General features: G+C 33.1%; 1 protein-coding gene across 8 annotated transcripts in view; it reads right to left on the reverse strand.

Annotated features, from left to right (window-relative positions):
- Positions 1 to 26,375, reverse strand: part of RPS6KA6 (ribosomal protein S6 kinase A6) — a 151,094-nt gene that overhangs the window by 64,262 nt on the left and 60,457 nt on the right. For all 8 annotated transcript variants that reach the window (XM_032474770.1, XM_032474774.1, XM_032474769.1 and 5 more), the window contains 4 exons: positions 15,000 to 15,116; positions 8,012 to 8,093; positions 7,284 to 7,364; positions 3,976 to 4,055 (listed from right to left, as the gene is read on the reverse strand). In XM_032474770.1, coding sequence (XP_032330661.1) covers positions 3,976 to 4,055; positions 7,284 to 7,364; positions 8,012 to 8,093; positions 15,000 to 15,116 — 360 coding nt within the window. The remainder of the gene's footprint in view (positions 1 to 3,975; positions 4,056 to 7,283; positions 7,365 to 8,011; positions 8,094 to 14,999; positions 15,117 to 26,375) is intronic.

Genomic DNA, 26,375 nt, shown 5'->3' on the forward strand with positions numbered 1-26,375 from the left:
AAAGTGATTCTGTAGGGTTAGGTAACACCTCCATCATGTCACATAATTACCATTTCTTTTTTTTTGGTGAGAACATTTAAGATCTCACTTAGCCACTTTTAAATATAATACAGTATTATTATCTGTAATCACCATGCTATCCAATAGACTTCCAGAATTTCTTTATCTTATAGCTGGAAGTATTTACCCTTTGACCAACACCTCCCCATTTCCCAGGACCACCCCTCTCTATTCTTTATACTGAAGATTATCAATATAAAGCTGGAAAACTAAGACTAAGTTATACCATAAGATTACACTTATCAGCATTTGAAGTTATATTGTTTCTGTAATGCTTTATGACCAGAATAAAATTAAATTAGAAAGCAATAGAAAGTTATCTAGAAAATGCCTAAATATTTGTAAATTAATTAGCATACTTCTAAATGCCCTATGACTCAAAGAAGAAATAAAAGGAAATTAGAAAACATGTTGAACTAAAAGAGAATAAAAACATCACATATCAAAATTTACAAGATGATGCTAAAGCAGTGTATATAGAGAAATTTATAGCACTACACACTTATAGTAGAAAAGAAGAAAAGGTCTCAAATCAGTAACTTCTGCTCCCATCTTAAAAACCAGAAAAGCTAGTAAAACACAAATTAAGCAGAAAAAATCAAAATAAAGTAACAAAGATTAAAGTGGAAAACAGTGAAATAGAAAACAGAAATACAATAGAGAAAATCAATGAAACCAAAAGCTGGCTGGTTCTTTGAGAAGAACAATAATATTGATAAACCTCTAGCAAGACTAAACAGGACAGAAAAGGAAGAAGACACAAAATACCAACATCGGGAATGATGATACCAACATCCCTAATGATTCTATAGCTATAAATAAAAGATAATAAGGGGATATTATGAACAATTTTATGCCAATGAATTCAATAACTTTGATGAAATGGACAAATCACTTAAGACACAAAATACCAAAGCTCACTGAAAAAGAAAGATGAGTTGAATAATGCCAAGTATATTAAATAAATTGACTTTATAGTTAAACACCATAACATTAAAAAAAAAAAAAAAAAAAAAAACTACAGGCCCAGATGGCTTCACTAGTGAATTTTACCAATCATTTAATGACAATTTGATATTGTACTTTTACAGAAAATTGAAGAGGAGAAAATTTTACCCAACTCTTTCTATGAAACTAGGATTGCTCTGACACCAAAACTAGACATAAACAACAACACAAAAAACTACAAATACCCCTTATGAAAATAGATGTAAAAAATTCTTGACAAACTTTTAGCAAATATCATCTAGTAGTATGCAAAAAGGATAATACATCATGACTACATGGGATTCACTCAGACACAAGGTGCTTCAACATTGGACAATCAATCAATGTAATTCATCATATTAAATAATTAAAGAAGAAAAACGTATGATCATCATTTCAACAACTGCAAAAAAAGTGATTGAGAAATCTAACATACATTCCTGATAAACACTCTCAACAAATTAGTAATAGAAGGGAATATTCTCAACCTGATAAAGAACATGTAAAAAGACCTATAGTTAGCTTTGTAATTAATGGTGAAATTATGCTTCCCCCCTAAGATCATAAATAAGAAGGTCGGCTCTTACCAATACTTTTCAATACTGAACTGGAGGGTCAAGCCAGTGTAACAAAGACAAATAAATAATGTCCATAATGGATAAGAAGTAAAACTCCTTATTTGCACATTACAAATAGAAAATTCTATTTGTAGTTTACCAAAAAGCTGCTAGATAAAACAAGTAAGTTTAGTTAGACTGTGGGATACAAAGTTCAACATACAAAAATAGTAATCATATTTCCATCCAATTTGAAAATAAAATTAAGAAAGTAATTCCATTTACAACGACATTTTAAAAGAAAAATACTTAGAGATAAATCTGACAAAAGATGTGCAAGACCCGTACACTAAAAATGACCAGATATTGCTGACAAATTTAAGAAGACTTAAATAAACTAGAGAGAAACCATGTTCATGGATTAGAAGACTCAATATTGTGAAAATGTCAATTATCTGCAAATTGACCTACAGATTCAATGCAGTCCGAATCAAAATCCCAGCAGGCTTTCTTTGTGGGAAGTGAAAAGTTGATTTTTAAATCGATATGGAAATGCAAATGACCTAGAAGAGGCAAAACAGCTTTCAAAAAGAAGAGCACAGCTCGAGGATTTGCCCTACCTGACTTCAAGACATATTATAAAGGCACACTCATCAAGAAAAGTTGTACTGGCATAAAGACAGAAAAATAAATCAGTGGAACAGAATAGAGTGTCCAGAAATAGATTTTCACATATATGGTCAATTGATTTTCAACAAAAAATGCAAGGTAATTCAGTGGAGAAAGCATAGTCTTCTCCAACGATGATGGTAGGACAATGAAATATCTGTATGCAAAAAAAAAAAAAAAAAAAAAAAAACGGACTTCAACACATACTTATCACCATATGTGAAAATAAACTCAAAATTGATTATTAACTTAAACATAAAACCAAAAACTACAAAACCTCTAGAAAACATAGGAGAAAATTTTTGTGACCTGAGATTAGGGAAATATTCCTTAAACAGGACCCCAAAAAGCACAATTTATTAAAGGAAAAAATTATGCATCAGAGTTCATCAAAATTAAGAACTTCTGCTTTTTGAAAGACACTGTTAAAGAGAATGAAAAGACAAACTATAGACTAGAAGAAAATATTTTCAAACATATACATGACAAAGGACTTACCATTCCAAAATATACAGACTCTTAAAACTCAGTAAGAAAACAACCCAATAAAAAATGGGCCAAAGATTTAAACAGAGATTTTATCAAAAAAGATAGATGTCAAATATCCATGTGAAGAGATGTTCAACATCATTAGTCATTAGGGTAGTATAATTCAAAACTACAATAAGGTACCACTACACACTTATCAGATATCCAAAATTAAAACAAGACTGACCATATGAAGTGTCGGTAAGGATGTGGAGCAACTGAAACCCTCATATGCTGCTGGTGGGAATATAAAAATTATATAACCACTCTGAGAAACAGTTTGACAGTGTCTTTAAAATAAGTTAAAACATATATCTACTATATAACCCAGTCATTATACTCTTGGTATTTAACCATGAAAAGAAAAAAAACATATGCTCATACAATCACTTGTACATGAATGTTTGTAGCAGTATTAGTAATATCCAGAAACTGCAAGCGACCCATATATCCCATCAACAAGTGAATGAATAAACAAATCATTGTGTATCCATACAGTGGAATACTACTCAGCAATAAAAATGAACTACTGATACATGCAACAACTTCAATGAATCTCAAAATAATTATGTTAAGTAAGTCAGATAAAAAAATACATACTATATGATTCAATTTATATAAAGTCCTAGAACATGCAAGCCAAACAGTGACAGAAAGGAGATTCAGTAGGGGTGGAGCAGGAGGGAACCATTACAAAAGGGCACAAGAAAATTGTTGAAGATGATAGATAGGTTAATTATTTTATTGTGTTGATGGCTTCACAAGTTTATATAAATGTCAAAATGTATCAAAGCATGTACTTTAATATGTGCAGTTTACTGTATGTCAATTATGCCTCCAAAAAGCTGTTTTAAACATTAATAAATTAAACACTACTGCCAGAGGCACTGGTAGTTTTGAGTAGCCAAAGTCCTAGGCTTGCCCCTAACTACTTCATCCAGTTATTAATACTGATTTTGTGCCTAAGAATAATGAGTATCCCACTGAGATGATCTAAATGACAGGAAGACAGAAAATACCATTAACTGGTATATCCACTAAATACTATGCAACAAAACAAACAGAATAATTCTCATTTAAAATTTTCAAAGAAAAAAAGTAATTAGCAAAAGAACAAAAACAATTTTCTTAGTTTTGTTTCAATAAAATATAGCAAAAATTTATAAATACTCACCTCTTTGGATAATCTTGTGAAGACATCTCCTCCCCTGAGAAAATCCAATATTAAATACAGCTTCCCTTCAGTCTGAAAGGCTAATTAGAAATTAGAATGCAGTAACAATTTTTAAGGCTTCAAAAGTTTAGTATACTTTTTAATTAATATTTATTGTCTAGAATTTTATCACTAAACACTATAAAGCAATTAAGCATTTACTCATATGGTCCATTATTGGATAATATTATCTCAAATTAAATCTAGTGTTGAAAAACCTATAAACCCCTCCCCAGAACATAATCAACCTTGCATGTAGCTTTACATAGAACTTGTACCACCATTTTCTTTATTTATGGAGCACCATTTCTACTGCAATTGCCTGAACTCTGCCTCCCTACCTATTGAAAATCTACTAATTCTTTCAAGACCAACAAAAATGCCACTTCTCTAGTAAGCTTTCTTCTATTAAGGATTTCCTCCTTTTCACATTTCCCTACAGCATCCTTATCCTCTTCCCCCATTAAAATTACTTGCTACTGCTTTTGAGATCTCATCATACTTTATTTATGCCTCCCTCATGATACTTAATCCATTTTGATTTATACAAACAAATTTGTCTTACATATTTGTGTTACCTAAAGATCATAAATTTCTAGAGTTCAGAGAGTATTTCACTTCTAGAGCCCGCTGAATTTAACAGTGTTTTGCACACAACTGGTATATAGTGATTAATCTAATGATACCCTGGAGATTCAAGGAAGGAGATCTTTAGATTCTACTACTACTTTCATTCCATTAGGGTTAAAGAGATTAAAAGAATAATGGGTGGGAAATTCTAGAGGGTTTTTTATAGAGAGAGTTAGGTACATATTTTAATGTGTTACTTGTCAAAATTACCTAAGAATAAAATCAATAGCTGCTATCTTTTAAAATCCCGAACACTAAAAGTGATGTAGTAGATCAGATTAGTGATTTAACAGTGTATATGCCTTTGGATTCCCCAGGGAAACCAAATGCCACAATCTCATGCATACATTAAATTAGCAATGGAGCCATGATTAAAACTCAGAACTGCATAGTTTGGAAGAACTAATACTGTTAGAATAACCATACTACCCAAGGCAATCTACAAATTCAATACAATCCTTATCAAAATACCAATGGCATTTTTCACAGAACTAGAACAAATAATTTTAAAATTTGCATGGAAACACAAAAGACCCCAAATAGCCAAAACAATCAAAAGGAAGAATAGAGCTGGTGGTTATCATACTTCCTGACTTCAAACTATACCAAAAGCTACAGTAATCAAAAAAGTATGGTACTGGCACATAAACAGACAAATAGATCAACGGAACAGAAAAGAGAGCCCAGAAATAAACCAACACACTTATGGTCAATTAATCTATGACAAAGGAGGCAAGAATATACAGTGGATAAAAGACAGTTTCTTCAGTAAGTGATATTGGGAAAACTAGACAGCTACATATAAAAGAATGAAACTAGAACACTCTCTAACACCATATATAAAAATAAACTCAAAATGGATTAAAGACTTAAATGTAGGACTGGAAACCATAAAACTCCTAGAAGTGAACATAGGTAGAACACTCTGACATAAATCATAGCAATATCTTTTGAGATCTGTCTCCTAAAGCAAAGGAAACAAAAGCAAAAATAAACAAATGGGACCTAATTAAACTTTAAGGCTTTTCCACAGCAAAGGAAACCATCAACAAAATGAAAAGACAACTTACAAAATGGGAAAAATTGCCAATGATATGACTGATAAGGGGTTAATATTCAAAATACATAAACAGCTCACACAACTCAATATTAGAAAAACAAACAGCCCAATTAAAAATGGGAAGACCTGAAAAAACATTGTTATAAAGGAGACATACAGAGGGCCAACTGGCACATGAAAAGATGCTCAACATCACTAATCATCAGAGAAGTGCATATCAAAACTCCAACGAGCTATCACCTCACCCTTGTCAGAATGGCTATCATTAAAAAGACCACAAATAACAAATGTTGGCAAGGAAGTGGAGAAAAGGGACCTTTTGTACACTGTCAGAGGGAATGTAAGTTGATGCAGCCACTGTGGAAAACAGGATGGAGGTTCTTCAAAAAAATAAAAATAGAACTACCTTATGATCCAGCAATTTCTACTCCGGGGAATTATATCCAAATTACATCCAAAGAAAATGAAAACATTAATTTGAAAAGATATATGCACCCCAATGTTAACAGCAGCATTATTTACAATAGCCAAGATATGGAAGCAACCTAAGTGTACATCAACAGATGGAACGGATAAAGGTGTGCTATATATATATATACCACACACACACACACACACACACACACACAATGGAATACTACACAGTTGTAAAAAACTGAAATTTTGTCATTTGCAACAACATAGATGGACTTAAAGGATATGATGCTTAGTGAAAAAAGTCAGGCAAAGACAAATATTATATAATGTCACTTATATGTGGAATCTAAAAAAATAAAACTAGTGAATATAATAAAAAGAAACAGATTCACAAATATAGAGAATAAACTAGTGGTTACCAGTGGGAAGAGGGAAGGGGAAGGGATAAGATAAGGGTAGGGGAAAAGAAGTACAAACTACTATGTATAAAATAAATAAGCTACAAGGATATATAGTACAACACAGGGAATATAGCCAGTATTTTATAAGTATAAATGGAATACAACCTTAAAAATTGTGAATCACTATGCTGTACAACTGAAACTTATAAAATATTGTAAGTCAAGTATATCTCAATTAAGAAAAAAAATCCTTAGAACTTTCTGACTCCAAATTCATGTTCTTTCCATTGTATCTTCTGCTCTCACTGGTATTCCTCTCCCACCAAATATAAGAAAAAATAACTCAAAGAGACTAATATATAATATGGTTCTTCTCAGCAGAACAAGGAAATAAAGTTAATATGCTCATTATAAACATGTAAGAGGAGTACATCCATAGACAAGAATGTTTTGAATAAATTATCACAGTAATTTATAGCCTAAGATCACTGGAGGTATAGCCTAGTAGAAGACAGAAATACTACCAGACAAGTAATCAGAAGACACTATCTTGTTACCTTAGACAAGTCAACCACCAAATACAGGAAACAGAACTAAAAGCTGGATATTGATTCTTATTTCAGATAAATACATTTTAACAGTTGAATATATTAAATCATTCAGTATTCATTTCCTGTTTAAAGTATTTATCTCCTGTTATACTACTGTCTGAAAGGAAATCTTAGTTCTCTAATTCCATAATTTTAAAAAAGATTACATACCATAGTGCAATTTGACAATAAATGGATGATTTACTTCCACCAGTATATCCCTCTCCATCTTTGTCCGAACTCTGTCTCGAACTAAAAATTACAGAGGGGTAGACTATATTACTCATATATAATTTCAGTAGAGGCCCCATCAATTAATTCACCAATATGAAAGTATAAAATGTAACTTTGTAAGTGCCCAAATTTGCAAACTATATATTCTTAGACAGTAATTACCATATTCTCAGAAAGTCAACAAACTCAGTTTAGATCTAGAATGGGTCAAAGGGACAAAGTTACTTGATGAATAAGTATTTATTATATACTAGTCTCCAATTGTTCAAATGAGTTTATTAATTAAAATTGAGCACAGTATTATCGTTATCACACCCTAGAAGACTGTACATAAGTGTATGCAAGTGGTTGTGCTTTCTCAACATGCAATGCCAACAAAGATGGAGCAGAAACAATAAAAATCTTGAAATAAAAGAATATAGCTTCATAAGTTCACCTTAAATTAAATAAAATATGTTACTTTTTATCCCATTAAATTTTTCAGGGTACACTCCCACTAAATTAGGGTATATACCAATACCAAACTTAGAAATATAACTTACCACTAGAAAACTAACAATTACTAACATTAAAAGGAAACAGTCTACTCATACAAGCAATACACAGTATATTTCTTAAAACAAGCTTTACCAAATTTTATTTTAATAAGCTTTCTAATTTTCTACCTTTTAAAGAAGCTTTTTTTAACACCTTCATTGCATAGAGCTGCCCAGCATCAGGACCAGTCTTCTTTCTAACAAGAAAAACCTAACAGAGGAATTTGAAAAAAAAGTGAAATTCACATTCTAGCCATTGCTGCTATATGTACATATTAGCACATTCATGTGGATCTTTCATTTTCTCTAATTTTAGAAAGATACACCTTTCTCTATAATTGTTTTTTCTTTCTCTATAAATTATACTTAGTTAATATTTTCTCACTTTCATTTAGTAAATCATACTCCCTTATGTACTATTGTAGAAAAGAAAATTATAAAGAAAATTTGAGAAGTCTGTGATATAAGAGATAAATAATATAACAAAAGACAATTTGAGCTAAGAGAGCTCCTTATAAGACCCAAGCTTTTTGTTACCTTAGTAAGGTGCAAACATACGTGATGACCATTGATTTGACACCCTCATTTCTACCTCCTATTGGTCCATTTTAGAAGTTATCAGGTATTTTATTTTCTAATAAGAAATCAGAGACAATTCTCATCTGTCTGCCAGGGAGAAGAATCAAGATGGCAAATATTTCAATAAACAAATAAAAGTTAAACTATTTAAAGTTACCAAGTATGCTTAAGTAATAACATCTCATATTTTCAAACTAAGATTATGACTCATTAAAAGCTAAGTTTTAAAAAGCCCCAGTTATAAAGATAAATACGAATATAGCACAGTTTTATGAGTTATTTATTAGTAAAGGGTTGTTTCATTTTTTACAATTATTTAGTAAAATGTGTTTACTGCCTCAACCTGCCATCCTCAACTCTAACAAATTCTATTCAAGTGTTGTTTAAATTTAAAATGTGATCAAGTAACTAATTTGTTCACACAAAATTGCAGATAGGAGACCTTTTGAGTAATTTTTGTCTTGCCTCTTTCCTAAGGTAGAGCTCAAAACCCTTTATTTCAAATATACATCAGCCAAATGGGCAGGTGGGGGCGGGGTGTGGAATATTTACTTAATGGAATCTCTCCTCCTATCCTTTATATCAGACCTAAACTCAAAGACCATTTCAGGTTTAGAGTTTTCACATTCATCTTGTGTAGTACTTCTCACACTTTCTGTGTAGACCAACAAGTCTTCTTTTCCCTTTCTTCCAAATCTATTGCAGATCATAGTTTTATAAAATATAACCAAAATTAATTATTTAGAAAAATGAAATTTAAATGTCACATAAAACACAACTGCATTTTATACTAAGAGATTTTACACATAAAATTACTTTGTCAAATTTCTGTAAAAGTTTCTAAATGCTTACTCTCAGTTTTTGAATATCTTACTGTGAACCAGTAACAATTCATACCACACTTGGAGTAGACTAATCAAGAGAACTCATATTAACAAATGGTTGCTTTTTGAAACATAAAACTATCTTTGGAGAAAAGAAAAGTTCAGGGATTGAACAAAATCATAAATTTTGCATATCACCATAAATACTTCTGTACAGAAAGAGATAACAAATTAAAACTACTACTCTATGTTACTACTTTATTGTCTAAGATATACTCTAAATTCCAGCAAGATTTTCCCAAACAATGTAGAACCCCAAGAAAATGTGCATCTTGCAACAGAAGATTTCGGTAGCTTCATTCCATGAAGTTAGTTTTAGTGGATTTAAACTTAAGAGAGGATATTTCTAAAAATCCATGATTTTTCACTAATAAAAACAGTAAGCATTTGAGTAAAGAGTGTCAAATTTTACACACCTATAGTCTATCCTCAGTGTCCTTTATAACATAGACTCATTAGAAAATAAAATTAGTATCTTATAAACGAACAGTGTTAAATCGGGCTTTTTAATCACAGAAGAATTTCAACCTGGGTTAGGATGCACACACAAACCGGCTTATCATGGGGTTCTAAATGTTATATACAACCTACTGACTAAACTAAAGAAGTCATGACCCCAGATGCGTATTTTCTTATCTGCATTTTTCAAGTTTGCAGTTCTTGGCCAACAAGTGGACTTAATACATATTTGTACAGCTGATTTAAGAAGCAGTCTATATCAATTTTTTAAACAGAAGACTAAATTAATTGCCATAACACATATTATTAAAGCTTTAAAGCTAAGCAGATAGCATTAACCCTAAGCACCAGGCTTAAAGTTTTCACTCAATATTACTGATAAGGGCAAATAAATGCAGATAAACAGTTACCTTTTTCCTAATCAATATCATGTGACCAAGATGATGACAACAAAGGAGTTACACATCATTTCATGAGTGATGACTCCACCACAGGTAGGAAAACTATCTTTCTCAGTCCATTCCAAGAAAGCAATTCTCAACCCTTTTGGTCTCAGGAATACCTTACAAATCTTAAAAATTACCAAAGATTCCAAAGTACTTTTGTTTTTGTGGGTTATATATATTGATATTTATCATACTAAAAATTAAAACCGAAAAAATAATTACATATTGAGTCATTAAAATAAACTTGTTACATCTGAATATAAACATTTATAAAAATAACTATATTTTTAAAGCAAAAAAAAATCAATGATAAGATTGACACTGATTTACATTTTTGCAAGTCTCTAATATCTGGCTTAATAGAAGACAATTGAATTTTAATACCTGCTTCTACATTCAATTTGTTGCAATTAAGTTGTTTTGTTTGAATTATAAGAAAATAAGGCCTCACGGTGATATGTATTTGGAAAAGGAAGTATTTTAATAGCCTTTTCTTATAATTGTGGTTATTCTTTGATACGATACAAGAATTTGACAAGTGGCAGTTTTGTAAAGATTAGTTGCAATGAAGATTCTGAAACCACATCAATTAACTGTCCATATTCTGTTACATAATAATCCCTTGGTCTACCTTATACTTTGAATGGATTTTGTACTCATGTCTGATAACATCATGTATTGGTCATCTCAAAAACATTGGTTCACTGAGTTATGTAGCTCTTCCAAACCCTGACAGCAGCAATCTCATCAGGAAAGTCTTTGGAGTACTGAGAAGATGTTAAACACACAGTGACAAATAAAAACTTTCCAAAATCCTGATGTTTTGCTTCAAAGCTCAAATTTTATATTGACAAAAGTATTGTCAGTTGTTTTCCACAAAATAATAGGTTCACTCCATTCATTTTTAAGACATCTACCAAATACTCAAGTTTAATTAACCATAGTTTGTCAACCATTCTTTCAAGTAAAAATGGTGTTCCATGAAAAAAGTGGCTAGTTTAGCTCACAGCTCAAAAAACTGCACACGTGCTCTGTCTTGAGACAACCATCTTCCTCGGGTATACAGCTAAAATACTTTATGTGTATGTCTCATTTCATCACACAATATTTTTAAAAAGTGTACTCAAGGGTTGATATTTGATAAATTTAATCACTTAATACCTCATCAAGGACATTCTTAAGTAAAACTTGCATTTTTTTAAAACTGTGAGCATGTGACAGTGAAGAATATGATTACTGATAAGGTTAAAATCACTTCCTTGATTGTGCCAAAGTGTCAAAAGTTTTACAAATAATATCTTAGTATGATTATAAAATAGTCTTGACCTTGAGGACCCCCTGAAAGTGTCTTGTGGCTGCCCAGGGATAATAAGACCACACTTTGAGAACTAGAGCACAGCCCTTGGTTGAGTTGAAAAGAATGGAGTACAGAGGGTAAAAAGTGGCAATTAAGGAAGAAAGAAAAAGATAGTCTAGGCTTTCAGAAAGACACACAAAGCAGCCACTTTTCCCCTAGCTCATAAAACACTCACTAGTAGCTCAATATGGCATCTAATAGAAGCCATCATTCACAGCCTAGAGAAATAATTGTTTATTTGTTCATCACCTGATTTGTTCTTTTCAGGTCTAATGGGTGAAATTTCCTAGCATAAGAAAACAACATCTCACTCTGCTCTCGTCCCATGATCAACTACAGAAGAAAGTTGCATTAAATTCAAACTACTGTGTCTGAAAACATATCTATCCTGATCAGAGAGGTTTCTTTTCAGTCATCCTAGTTCAATTCTCAAAAACTGTCCAGAAGAGAAATAAGTAAGTGAGTGAGTTACTCCAATATACTTTTCTCTCTGTCATATGTACTTTTATATTTTCCATTAAGAAGTGTCTGTTGAGGTAAACTGAAAAACTACATAGCTTTAACGGTGACTGAAGAGAAAGGACCAACTGCAAGGAACTTTAAGTGCAAACATACATTTTTAAAACTCTCTCTGATAATTAATCAATTACTTAAGAGGGCAAGGGTTCAAAATGTTCAAAACTTCACTTTTAAGTCTTATAGTTAAAGGCTTTATTATCACAAAAGCAAAAAAAAAGTTATGATCCATGAATGTTGAAATGTATGCTTTGTGTAAATAAGCCTTGACATGTGAAATTTAAGAGTAGTCTGATAACTGCAAACATGTTTTCATATGTTTTATTTGATTGTTTTAAAATAATTAATGTAAGTTGTCTGGTATACTACATTTCAATCCACACATTAATGATCATTAATAGCATTATACTCGGTGTACTTAGTACAGATTTTCTTTTACATATCATCTTTTATGATGATAATGCATGCTTCTTTAAAGTACAATTTTACAACTGACTCTAGTAGGGTTTTTTCCCCTATTAAATACACTAAAGATATTTAATATCACAAAGCTTAATGTAGGCTAAATTCCATTTATTGCATTTTAACAATGGAACTTTTACAGAAAAACTTATAAATAAGACTGCAGCCCAAAGTTTCTTGGAATTGCTCCTGCACTTATCTGATTCACTGCCTTGGCCAAATTCCTGAATAGGTTCAGCATATAACAAGTCCCACCCACACAATGCCTACGCAAATGATGTAATACTGACAAGCAAGTATGTTCACATCCTAGGAAGAAAATAAAAATAAGCCACCTCCTTAATATTTCTTTGGTTAATGAACTGCACAAAGATCACTATTCTGTATTTCAGTATTAGGAATTTTAAAAAGGTTTCTATGATATCCTTGTTAAACCAAAGTTCCTGCACAAAGCTGAGTGTTCCCTGAATTTTTTTAAGGACTGCATTGACAACTTGTCAGCATGTTGCTATATTTAATGTCAAGATGTTATTGAAGACACTTCATTATGTTATACTGTATTCTCTTTACGAAGCCCCATGAGAAAAATTTCTCTGGTCTATTTGCTCTGTTCCTTAAAAGATACTGTCAATAATCATACAATTAAATACATCAGCTTCTTTATAATGTCTGTCAAAAATTTGTCTTCACTTTGGTCCTACTTCTAGGTCTTCATATCATGTACTTGTTAACAACAGAGTGTATTCCTGGCTTCATCTAATCTTTCCTGCTCTAATTTTTCTGCTTCCAGAATCTTCCCACTTACTTTTAATTTTATTTAGTATTCATCTATGAAAGTCTTAAATCCTTTCTGGAACAAAACTAGATATAAATATATACACATATGAATAAATATACATATCAAATGGCAAAACAAATACTTTTAGGCTTGAAATGTTTACCTGGTGAGATTTCTATTTAAGTCGATATTTAAGCATTTATATACTGGGATATAAAAGAACTTCATTACTGTTCTAAAATTAACATCATAAAAATATAATTTAAAATATTTAAAAGACTACTGTACTTCTAGTAACTTTTAAAAATAAAGGTGTGTAGAATGTACATGCCTACTCTATAGGCCAGTTCTATAAATATACCTCCTCCCCCAACATAGACACACAATCTATTAAAAGCTCCTTCTAGTTTTACTCTCCCCAGCACAACTATTCAAGTCCTGTCTGCTTGTCTCCATATACCACCTGTACCAATTCACTACTAAACCATAATCCATCTTAGGTTGTCTTTGTAGTATCCTGAAAATGTGTCTCTATATTTTACATTGTATTCTATACCACACACATACAAGATTACTTTTAAACAATTAATGCCTATTTTATATTCACCTATGCTGCTTTTAAACTGTTAAGCACACACCAGGTGTTCAATAAATGTCTTTCTTTTAAATGGTGTTTTTCGGGGGGAAGGAGGTAATTAGGTTTATTTTTTTTTAATAGAGTTACTGGGGATTGAACCCAGGACTTTGTGCATTCTAAGCACTCACTCTACCACTGAGCTATACCCTCCCACCCCTAAATGTCTTTCTTTTAAAATGTTTCAGAGCATAATAAATAAGCAATCCTCAACTGCCTTACCTTTCACTTTGAAATTAATCTCAGCCACCCTATAATTTTCTCATTATCTTCCTCCCCTTAAATTGCTGTTATTGCTGTTTCCTATAGGCTGTTACTTAATGTGTATATGCAATATATTTAATGTTTCAAATGTTGGGGTACAAAAGTCAGGAACCCGACCTACATACTTCTTTTCCAAGAATCATATGCCATTAAGCACTTAATAAACCATTTTAATAATGAATGTCAGTTTATCTTCCTGAATTTTGCTTTCTCTCTTGAAATTTAAGCCCTTTGAAGGCAGGAGTTTCACATAATCCATGTATCACCCAGTACTTACCATTGTTGTACTTTATACACATACTTGCTTTAACAGATGATAGATTAATCCATGTATTCATACATGAATTAATATGTACATTGTGAATTCTGTGATAGAGCTAAGGAATATAGATGAAATCACCAAGAGAGTGCAAGCTGAGATCATTCTAGCATGTGAACAGAGAAAAGACCATCTTCACAAAACTCAAACTATGTTGATTTAGGCAGCTAATTAATAGCAAGCTATATTTTGTCCTAGGGAAATCAGTGATCCCAGGGGATTAGAAAATATTATTATTGAGAAGTATAAAGAAATGGGGTTAAAAGTACAACAGAAATAAAAAGGAGTAAAATTAGAGCTGCCTCCGTGTGTAACCTTTGACAAGTTTAGAAATGGCACATTTATCAGATTTCTACCTATGTGTACACTTTTGCTGAATGTTTAGAAGAAAAACAAATGTGGTAAAAAGCATTCATTACCTTTCCAAAGGATCCCTGACCAAGAACTTTGAGCAATTCAAATTGCGCAGGATCTGCTTTCTCATACCCTTCCTTAACATGATGAGTAATAGGGATTTCTTTAACAACTCCTTCATCCTGTAAAAAGAAATCCAAGCAACGGTAAAATATAGTTGTAACATCTTATGATTAGCTCCATTTAGAAATCACATCAGAGATAATTTAATACCTAACTCCTTCAATATTAGCTTAAGAGTTTTTCAGGCTACTAGTATCCCCATTTCCCCAGTCTTCTAACACATAGAGATACACTACCACCATCACCCCTATTATATAATTTTATGTAAACAGAACATATAAAATCTATACCATGGGAGCTTTCCAATATATCATATAAATTCTGGTCTGGATAGCAAGAATGTTCTCAATCAATTCACCCATTAATTAACTGATTAATCAATGATGACTATGACCAAAAATGGACAAGAGCATGGTCCCAAGTAAGCTTGACTTCATGGCAGCTAAAATAACTTCCATGTTACATAGGCAGTCAGATATTCACTCTCTCAAGAGGGATATCTGGCAGAGGAATTTTAGTTTTAGGTATTCGGAACCACTAATCAATCAGAAATGAAGAATAACTTCCGAAAGTATGTCTGGAAAAAAAAAAGTATGTCTGTGAACGTTTCCTATTATATCAAAATAGTATGTCACCAAGTCTTTTAAGTAGCTATGAGAGTGAGTTTCCCCTTTTGAAGGGGTCTTTTTCTTAAAAAGTCAAGTACCTTTTTAAATGCAAATTCATCTGTTTTGTAGCCGATGTTTTGGAATTAAAGTATGGCATATCTGTATGTACCTTTGCAATACAATATATGTACACCAAAAGCAACATCAAATTGTATACTATTATTAATATTGTGGATAACTGGTTTTACACCACATATTACGAATGTAGTAATGATCTTCAAAGCATGGAAGATAACAAAATCATACTAACTGGAAGTTTTCTCCAGTGGAAAGAATGCTAGTAGAAGAGTCAAAAGACTAAGTTTTGCTCCTAGCTCTGTCATGCATAAGCCAAGCAGCCTCGGCCAAATCACAAACCACTCTACTTCAGTGTTCTCACATGGCAAACAGATTATGTTACATGGTTCTTTAAGGTCCTTTCCAAGTTTGTGATATTATATTGAACACAATACAGTACTTTTATGTTTAAGAAGGCACTTCAGTTTCTGCCATGTTTAAGATCATCATTATAAACATGGGTCACAATGACATCAGTTTTTAAAAAATGTTTAGAGCCAGGAAACAACTGTATTCTACTTAGTTTCACTGAACCCTAAGCAAGTCTTCAAATGCAAATGGGTGTCCAATGCCTTTTTTCTTAATTAAAATCCACACATGCCCATCCTTTAAAAATGCAGTATGTCTTGATTTTCAGCAGCATTATCCTATAAAATTTCCAATATGAAAATGCTATAGATTAGAAATGACAACTTCCCCCAGTAGATAGTTACCATAGAATATCATTACACTGTACCCTAACAACTTATTACCTTGGCTTTCTCTCCCACTAGACAGTGAGCTTCCTGTATCCAGGTAATATCACATTCACCTCTGCATTCCTAATGATTAGCACAATACTTGTTTGATCTTATGGGAGCAGACAGCCAAAAAAACCAAACAATTTCATTAAAAGGAAATGAAGAAAAACTTACTTTTAAAAAGATAGATTTTTAATTTTTATTTTTTATTAAAGTATAGTCAATTTAGAATGTTAGTTTCGTGTGTACAACAAAGCAATTCAATTATACATATATATACATATATTTTTTAGATTCTTTTCCATTACAGTGCATTACAAGAAATTGAATATAGTTCCCTGTGCTATACATTAAGTCCCTGTTGTTTATCTAGTCTACATACAGTAATGTGTATCCATTAATCCCAAACTCCTAATCCATCCTTCCCCTCCCCCTTTTTCCCCTGGTAACCACAGTTTGTTTTCTATGTCTATGAGTCTATTTCTGGTTTGTAAATAAAATTTGTATCTTTTTTTTAAGATTCCACATAAAAGCAACATCATATGGCATTTGTCTTTCTCTGTCTTACTTCACTTAATATAGTAATCTCTAGGTCCATCCATGTTGCTGCAAATGGCATTATTTCATTCTTTTTTACGGCTGAGTAATATTCCATTGTGTGTGTGGGAGTGTGTGTGTCTTACACATACCACATCTTCTTTATCCATTCATCTGTCGATGGACAGTTAGGTTGTTTCCATGTATTAGCTATTATAAATAGTGCTACTGTGAACACTGGGCTGCATGTGTCTTTCTGAATTATAGTTTTCTGGATATATGCCCAGGAGTGGGATTGATGGTAAGTCTATTTTTAGTTTTTTAAGGAACCTCCATACTGTCCTTCATAGTGGATGCACAAATTTACATTCCCATCAACACTGTAGGAGGGTTCCTCCTTCTCCACACCCTCTCCAACATTTATTATTTGTAGTCTTTCTAATGATGGCCATTCTGACAGGTGTTAGGTGATACCTCACTGTAATTTTGATTTGCATGTCTCTAATAGTTAGTGATACTGAGTATAAAAAGAAAGATTTTTAAAGGTAAAATTAATCAATAAGAAACCTCAAAATTATTTTTAAATACCTTCTAAAAGCAGAAAAATACGTACGCAGAATTTATTTTTAATATATAAAGGAAATAGGGACACAGGAGATTCATTCCTGATAATGGAATTACGTCAATTTTGAATAGAAGTGACTTTGTGATGACAATATACCTATATTTAATAATATAAGCCTTTTTTTCCTTAGAGTATGAGGGATATAAATATTTTTCCAGATCAGATTTAGTCAGGATCAGTATTTTTATTACAATGTGTTTTACTCAACACAAATGAAGAGCATAATAACCCCAGAATCTGTACTTTAAAAAATGCTGATATTAACTTACTGATTGGCCATCTTCCTTTTATAGACATATATTCCTAGGCAAACAACTGTATGTATTATATTACTGAATCATGGCTAGTTTGCCTTTAAGTAGACAGTAGTTTATAATACCCCAGTTTCAAATAAAAATCACTTATAGAATAAATATTTAGTACATATGTTTGGGTCCCACTCTCAGAGATTATGGTTCATTAGAACTAGGATGCGGCTCAGGCATTTGTATTGTTTTAAATGTCCCCAGATGATTCTAATACGTGGTCAGAATTAGAAAACACTGTTTAGGTGCTTCTAAAGTAGATAGATATAGTTACATAGATAGATATGTACACAAATATATACACACATACACACACAAATAGCTACTTATTACAGAAGTGTTTTAGTATTTGTATGCTACCACCTCTTTTGTACCATCAAATTATCTGACACCCTCCTGTACCATCACTTCCAATATTGGTCTTTCTTATTTCATCTGCTCCTTATCCCATTCTTATCTATTGCCTGACATTTTTCAGCTTCCCCAAGGCTACATTAATTGATGCTTACTATTAAAATGTTCCTTTTTTTCTCACCTGCAACCTTCCTTCCTTCTCTCACCTCACTTTCTTCTGGTTCTGCACCATTCCAAAAGCTTGAGAATGGCTGCAATCTAGCTCAAAACAAGGTAGTAATGTACTTCTCAGTGATCCATTTATTTTTTAAGAGTCAATCATCTTCCAAAAAATTTTCCTATCTTGGTATAATAAAGTTGTAATGTATCACCTTATCTTCTCATAATACACTCTTTTCTCCTTATTCACTCACTCAAAAAATCAACAACATTCATGAAGTACATGCTATGTATCAGGCACTATGCTACACACTGGGGATACAGAGATAAAATGTGGACTTGAGGATAGCAAATGTCAGAAATACCATGTCATTTAATAAAACAAAAAGGTGTACAATGTATTATGGGCTGAAACATGTCCCCTCAAATTCATATGCTGAAGTCCTAACTCCTAGTACCTCAGAATGTGACTGTCTTTGAAGATAGGGCCTTTAAAAGAAGTAACTAAGGTAAAATTAGGTCAATAGGGTGGGCTCTAATCCAATATGACTGGTGTTCTTATAAGAAGAAAAGATGAGTGCACAGACACATACAGAGGGAAAACCATGTGAAGGCACAGGGAGAAAACAGCCATCTACAAGACAAGCAAAGAGGCCTCAGAAGAAACCAACCCTGCCAACAACTTGATCACAATTCTAGCCTCTAGAATTGTGACAAAATAAATTTGTTGTTTAAGTCACCTTAGTGGTACTTAGTTATAATAGCCCTAGCAAAATTATACACAGTACCTAATTATAGCTGATCTGTGTAAAAAAAAAAGTTGCTACTGTAAAATGAAGATTTAATAACTCTGAAATAGGGACCACTGTTCTTTCCAACATCAAATGACAAATCTGAGGCAAGGATGATTATGAGCTATTTTTGGAACTTCAAAGCAATTGCTGATAAATAGAAAACCTATGAAGACTCAACCAAAACCAAAATAATATGCTCTAACCTCTACAATCTGTGATCATCTTTTTAATTCAGGGAGCTAACAATGCTTTAACACTGGAAAAACATACTGATTAAGTACAAAACGAACTACCAAATACACTACTGCTCCATTTTTTGACAACTGATTTGATTAGGAGGAAGAAATCATCTCTTTAACAGATGAAGAAAGAGTTGATGACAATCTATTAGGAATCCATACTATATAACTCTATTATAATAATTTCATAAGACTGTGGAACTAAGCGTAGATACCTCCCCAAAACACATAAAAACAAAAAAAGAGGGATTTTTTAAAAGCCTAAATTTTTGTTTTTTATGTAATAATGCAATATCCATCTGTTCAAACATTTGCTTTATTTGTGGGTAGATAAGCCAGTTTGATCACACTGAAATCCCCAAGAAGCATTTAAACTACAGATTTATTAAAACATACATGCAGAGATCTGGAAAAGTATCTTTGTGCACCCTTCTCATGTAATGAATTTAGGGTCACTGAAAACAATGCCAGTCATCAGCATAATTTGAAAGAAGGCTAACAGTAAAAACAATGTAAACGTCAAAACACATCAAATGATGCACACATTGGAAAGTAATTGCAGAATACTTAGGTTTGCAAAATTATATCATTTTGTACTGATGACTGAAAAACAAAGAGGGTGGCAAACTAGTTTCCACTTGGGTTGGTTTATTCTTACTAGAGAAGAGTCAACTGAGAATTTTGAAAACCACAAAACATCTATAAAATTAAAGTTATTAAACTTATTTAGACTATTAATCTTTGCATCCCTCATGGTGCAGCATATAATTCCACTTTATAGTGGCTGTCCATCAATATTTAGTTGAACAATAATTGTTTACCTTAGAGTTTCACATCATCTGTAGTGCAAGGGTTCCAATTTTTTTCCTTAAAAAAGGATAAATGAATAAAAAGCAGACGCAAGCACCAACTTTGAAAGGAAAGAAAAATACTGAAGCACAGCAAGGCTAAATGTGCATCAAAATGGAAAGAGATAGAGGAAGGAAAAATCCACCATATAGGAAGTAGGCCTTCCAATTTAAAATACTCCCTACTTATGGCTACAAATAAACTTAAATAAAATGTACTTGTAAAAGAGTATTTTTTAAAGGTTTCTTATGAGAGATACATGTCAAGAATGGTTTCTAAAATTAGAAACTTAGGGCTTAAAAATAACAGGAAATCAGTTTTGTTTTTTCTGAATGTACATTTTCCGTTAAATGTAAGGCTTACATTTCTGGGTAATAAAAATATATATCAATTGAGAGACAAAATGTACTGCTGATCTTGTACTAATGAAATCAACAAAAATCTAATCACTAAGTGAATGTTCTTTTGAAATTCCTAAAACATTGGTAGCATTCAAATATGTATTTTATTTCAGGGAATAATAACCATTCCATTCGAACTTTAGAAGTAAATATAAATGGGTCATAAGCTACGAAATATAAGGCAATTATGCTTATTTTGACAATGTATAAAACTAACTCATGTCAGTCATCTACTAAAGAAGAACAACATATTTTTTTCTAATCTGGACAGTTGGGAGTAGGGGATTAGGTGGTGAAATACAATGACAGGTATCTTTTATCAGTGACCTATTAACAAATGTGAACCTTAACCTTAACAAATGTGAAGGCTATCTTGAGAAATGGAATAATTCCTCATAACAAATCTAGATATATTAAAATTACATTAATTATAATTCAGTTTTGCTAATCATGTTAGATATATATAGAAAGTGGGAAGCATTTTATTTAATTGCTTGTTTTAATTGAAGGAAAGAAATCAAATGACCATGAAAGTCTAAAGATACAATAATTGAGATGGGGTAAATTAGTTATCTAAATCAGTCAATCACAAAACAGCATCAGGCCACACAGACAATACCTAAAGTTCAGATTTAAAGAACACCGTTTAAAGAATCTGTGCATCACAGAGCAGTCTCTACAATCCACCATTATTATTTTTTTAAAAGCCAATTACAAGAAAACACACAGCTGTCAGCACCACATTGGAATAGACAACCACAACCAAAAAAAAAATATTATATATGAAAACATTAAAAAGGGGGACGATAAATTTATGAAGTTAATGTTTCATATCACCCATATCACTTAACTGACACAGATGAATACCTGAACTATCACACAGCAAAAGTACATTATGTTTTAAGTCCAGATAACTCAGGTCATAAATTAAATCAAATCCTTGGAAGTGATTCTAGGTTCCTTATTCTCCAAAACGTTAGATTCCTCTTTCTAGCCACTGAAGTTGCCTGCCTAATGTAAATCACATTAGCATCTAGCATTGTGTATCTCTACAGCCTTTCCATTAAAACTGTACTTGTTGACTCACTTTTTACTAAAATTAGAAAGGTAAATATTTGACAATAATCCCATGTATGTCTACGTGTTTATGTTGGCTACACATGTACACATACATATATACACACACACATTTTTTCTTCCTCCTGTGGTATGGGACATGGTATTTCCATGCTAATTTATTAACACTGAAACACACCCTTCCCCAGTGCCTTTGTATTTTCTAATACTCTTTTGTCTTTTATAAACTAGCGACATAAATATTTCTATTCCTTAGTCCATATAATGTATAAATAAAGCTCTAGATGATTTTGATACAAGTTTAATTTAATTGTACTCAAAATTAACATAAAAGTTATTAATACTAAGTAAATTGCAAAAGCTAAAATGACATTTTACCTCTCATCTTGTTAATCAGAACTGAGATTATTGCTACATCATCAGTATGTGCAGAGACAGCTGATTTTTACATAGAACATTTCAAAGAAGAGTCTTGCACAAATCCAATTTAAATCTCTCTGCCCATACCTATCTGAGAAAAATTCACTTATGAACCAGTTTCAGGGGGAAAAAAGGACACCAAGGTTATTTTCTACTAGTCTGAGTCTACACAATACACAGCTGACCTAACGTAAGTCACACTGGGTCATTAAGTCTTGATTCTGCTACTTGTTAGTTTTATGGCCTACTATAAATCAGAAACTCTCCCGGTCTCAGCAGACTTATCAATAAAGTGAAAATATTACAGAATACTATCTCTGAGGCTCCTTCTAGCCTTAAAATATCTCTAATTCTATGAAAATATCCAAAGAAATAACAATCAGAATAGCAACATTAATGGGGATGTTTACTTTAGTAAGATCCTCCCTAAAACCTTAAGAACACTTTTCTGTATAATAAGATATTGTAAAATGAGAGACTAGGATTACTGGCCTTGAACAGAATGGCATAATAGCTAAGCAGTCTTTTAAACTATTTAGAAATTTCTAAAGTAATTTATATGCAATCCTTTTTGAAAGCAAAACAGATTTTAAATGACCTCAGGTTATCCTTATAGTTAAATATTTTCATGTTAGATGTCCTTAATACCCTAAAGTTGAAGACAATATTATTTAATTCAGAGGATTCTATATTGAAATAATCTAGTTACTCATATACTGGCAATAAAAATTTCATCCATTACACTTAAAATAGTTGAATTTCATGACATGTAAATTTTAACCTGATAATTTTTTTTTGTAAGACAAATTTCTGTATAAGAATTTCTAGGTGGGGGGGAGCAGGTGCCAAGATGGCAGAGTAGAGAAATTCACAGCTTGCCCTCTCCTACAAATACACCAAGAATTACATCTACAAACCCACTGAATCTCACAGAACACCTACTGAACTCCAGCAGAGTGTCTCTCATTTTGAAATACTGGAGGATTCTCACAAAATGAAGGAAAAGGAAAAGGAAAAAAAGGAAAAGGAAAAGGAAAAGAAAAAGAAAATCAGTGAGGGACCAGTCCTGTGGGGAAGGAGCAGCAAAGGAAAAAAGGCACCCTCATGCTGGGATGCCCCCTCTCTAGCCAGGAGGTCAGTGGGGACAGAAGTCGAGCTTCTGAGGCTCAGAGGAGAAAGTGGCAGCCACTTGGGAGACAGAACTAAGAGAAATTGGCACAGCAGGTCCCTGAGATCCTCAGCCCTAGACATGAAGCAGCAGGGACAAGCCAGGACTGGCTGCTGGAGGTCAATGACAAGCCCAGGGAGAGGGCTGGGGCCCATGGCACAAGGCAGCCTCAAGGGATGGGAGGGAAATGTGAGTGCTCCCTGGGGGTGTGTGCAAAACAGAACAGGCTGGGACCCCCATAAAAAAGCACCACTGATGGTGTGTGGGGAGGATGGGTGTGCAACACAGCTTCCCCACAGTCACTGCCTCCTCTGGGCTCCCATTGTTGGTGTGTTTGTTCTCCAGAGAAGAAAAGTGGGGCTGGGTCATAGCCATCACTGCTGCACAGAGGTAGGGCTGAAAGCTGAATCCATACCCAGGGGCACAGCAACTTCATAGGTGGGACTGAGATTTGTTTAAAGCCCCAGGCAGAGAGGGTGAATTTGCTCCTCTGGTGCCATTGTGAACCTAAGTCTCTCTGATGAACAGGCAGTGAGTGGAGTTCTGGTGCACGGCAAGCCAAGTAGGGGTATTTACAAAAGGCCAGCATACTGTACTGTATGCAGAGGTGGGGCTGGGGTCTGCACTGACCCTTTGGCACACCATGGATTCAGGTGTAAGCTCCCTATGGCAAATCTTAGACCCTGATATTGGCAAATCTGTGCTGGTGGTCTTGGCATCCTAGAAACTGAGGAACACAAGAGCAGGTGGCTTACATTTCTGCAAGCTAAGGTGGGGACAAAGGCAGTTCAACAAAGAGTACCCTGTAAGCCCACATAACAAGTGACAGACAACACCAACAAGGGACTTCCCAGTGGATATCTCCTGCGGAGGTATACTCAGCAACTCTTCTTCCCAGCTGAAGCCCTCCAATCCTTCCTACCATACACTGCAGCTCACAAATGGGACTAGAAGCCTCTATTCCAGCAACAGGGGAACAGAACCAGCCCATGTCAAGGCTGTGACAACAGAACCAAAAAGGAGGCCTTGCTCAACAACAACAATCAAGGCAGGCTCTGATCACAAAAACACCAACTACACCTCCCATCAAAGGGATAAGAGTCAATACACATGGAAGAAAGATGCGGCAACCATCCATACTAAGAACAGCCTTGCAACAAAACTATCAGACACACACAGTCTACACAGGAATGCTCCCACTTTAAATAAAAACAAACAAGAAAAACAGCCCTTTAAGAACATAGTAGATAACTGATACTCCTAAATCCATAGAGCCAAAGGAATATAAGTAAAATGAAGAAGCAAAGGAACCACTCCCAATTAAAAGAACAGGAGAAACCCCTTGAAAAAATGAACAAAATACACCTTGACAGACTACTAGATCATGACTTCAAAGGGGGTAATAAAAGCACTGAAGGAAATAAGAGAGACTATGAATAGAGACAGAAAACTATAAAAAGAAAATTGAAACTATAAAGAGGAGCCAGTTAAAAACAGAAAACTCAGTGGCTGAGAGAAGAGCCAAGATAAAGGCAGTCAAAAGCAGACTAGATAATGCAGAGGAATGAATAAGTGACTAGGAAAACAGAAGTCACCCAATCACAACAGCAGACAGAAAAGCAAATAAAAACCAATGAAAGCAGCATAAGGGACCTATGGGATAATATAAATGTGCTAAACTATGCATAATATGGGTCCCAGAAGAAGAAGAAAGAGAAAAGGAAATTGAAAAGGTATTTGAAGAAATTATGACTGAAAACTTTCCTAACCTAAAGAAGGAAACAGATATCCAAGTACAGGAGGCACAGAGGGTCCCAAACAAGAAAATACCAAACAGACCTACATCAAGACATATTATAATTAAGACGGCCAACGTTAAAGATAAAGAAATTATTCTAAAGGCAGTAAAAGAAAAACAAAGAGTTAGTTACAAGGGAACCCACATTAGGCTTTCAGCTGATTTCTCAACACAAACACTTCAGGTCAGATGGGAGTGGCAAGATATATTCAAAGTTCTGAATGGGAAAAAGATGCAACATAGGATACACTATCCATCAAGATTATCCTTTAGAATAGAAGGAGACATAAAGAATTTCACAGACAAGCAAAAACTAGAAGAATTCAGCAATACTAAACCTATGCTAAAAGAAATATTGAAAAAGTCTACTCTAAATAGAAAAGAAGCAGGATGTTAAAGAAATGAAGAAAAAACATAACTGCAAATGCAATAACTACAATGAGTTGAACAGATTAAACGTGACGATGTAAAAGAGGACATCAAAATTATTAAAGGTAGGAGAGGAGAGCAAGAAAATACAGATTTTTTCCCTCTCTCTTATTCTCATTTCTTCATTCTTTTTAGGATGTGTTTGAGCCTACATAACTATCAGTCTAAAGGAAACAGATATAATAAGGGGTTAACTTATTTGAAAAACAGGGTAACCACAAATCAAAGACATAAAATAGAGTCACAACCAAAAAGAAACCAAGTTAATACAAAAAAAAATTATCAAACCACAAAAAGGAAAAGAAAGGAACAAAGGAAAAATACAAAATCACCTGGAAAACAAAGTTTAAAATGTCAACAAACACACTTCTATCAATAATTACTATAAATGTCAATGGACTAAATGCTCCAAGCAAAAGACACAGAGTGACAGATTGGATAATAAAACAAAAGCCTACAATATGCTGCCCACAAGAGACCCACTTTAGAGTGAAGGACATATATAGATTGAAAGTGAGAAGACGGAAAAAGATTATTTCATGCAAATGGAAATGACAAGAAAGTGGGAGTAGCAATACTCATATGAGACAAAATAGACCTTAAAACAAAGGCCATAAAGAGAGATAATGAAAGACACTATATAATGACCAAGGAATCAATATAAGATGAAGATATTACACTTGTTAAAATACATGCAC

The sequence above is a fragment of the Camelus ferus genome, chromosome X (assembly GCF_009834535.1).
Source record: "Camelus ferus isolate YT-003-E chromosome X, BCGSAC_Cfer_1.0, whole genome shotgun sequence".
Lineage (NCBI taxonomy): Eukaryota > Metazoa > Chordata > Mammalia > Artiodactyla > Camelidae > Camelus > Camelus ferus.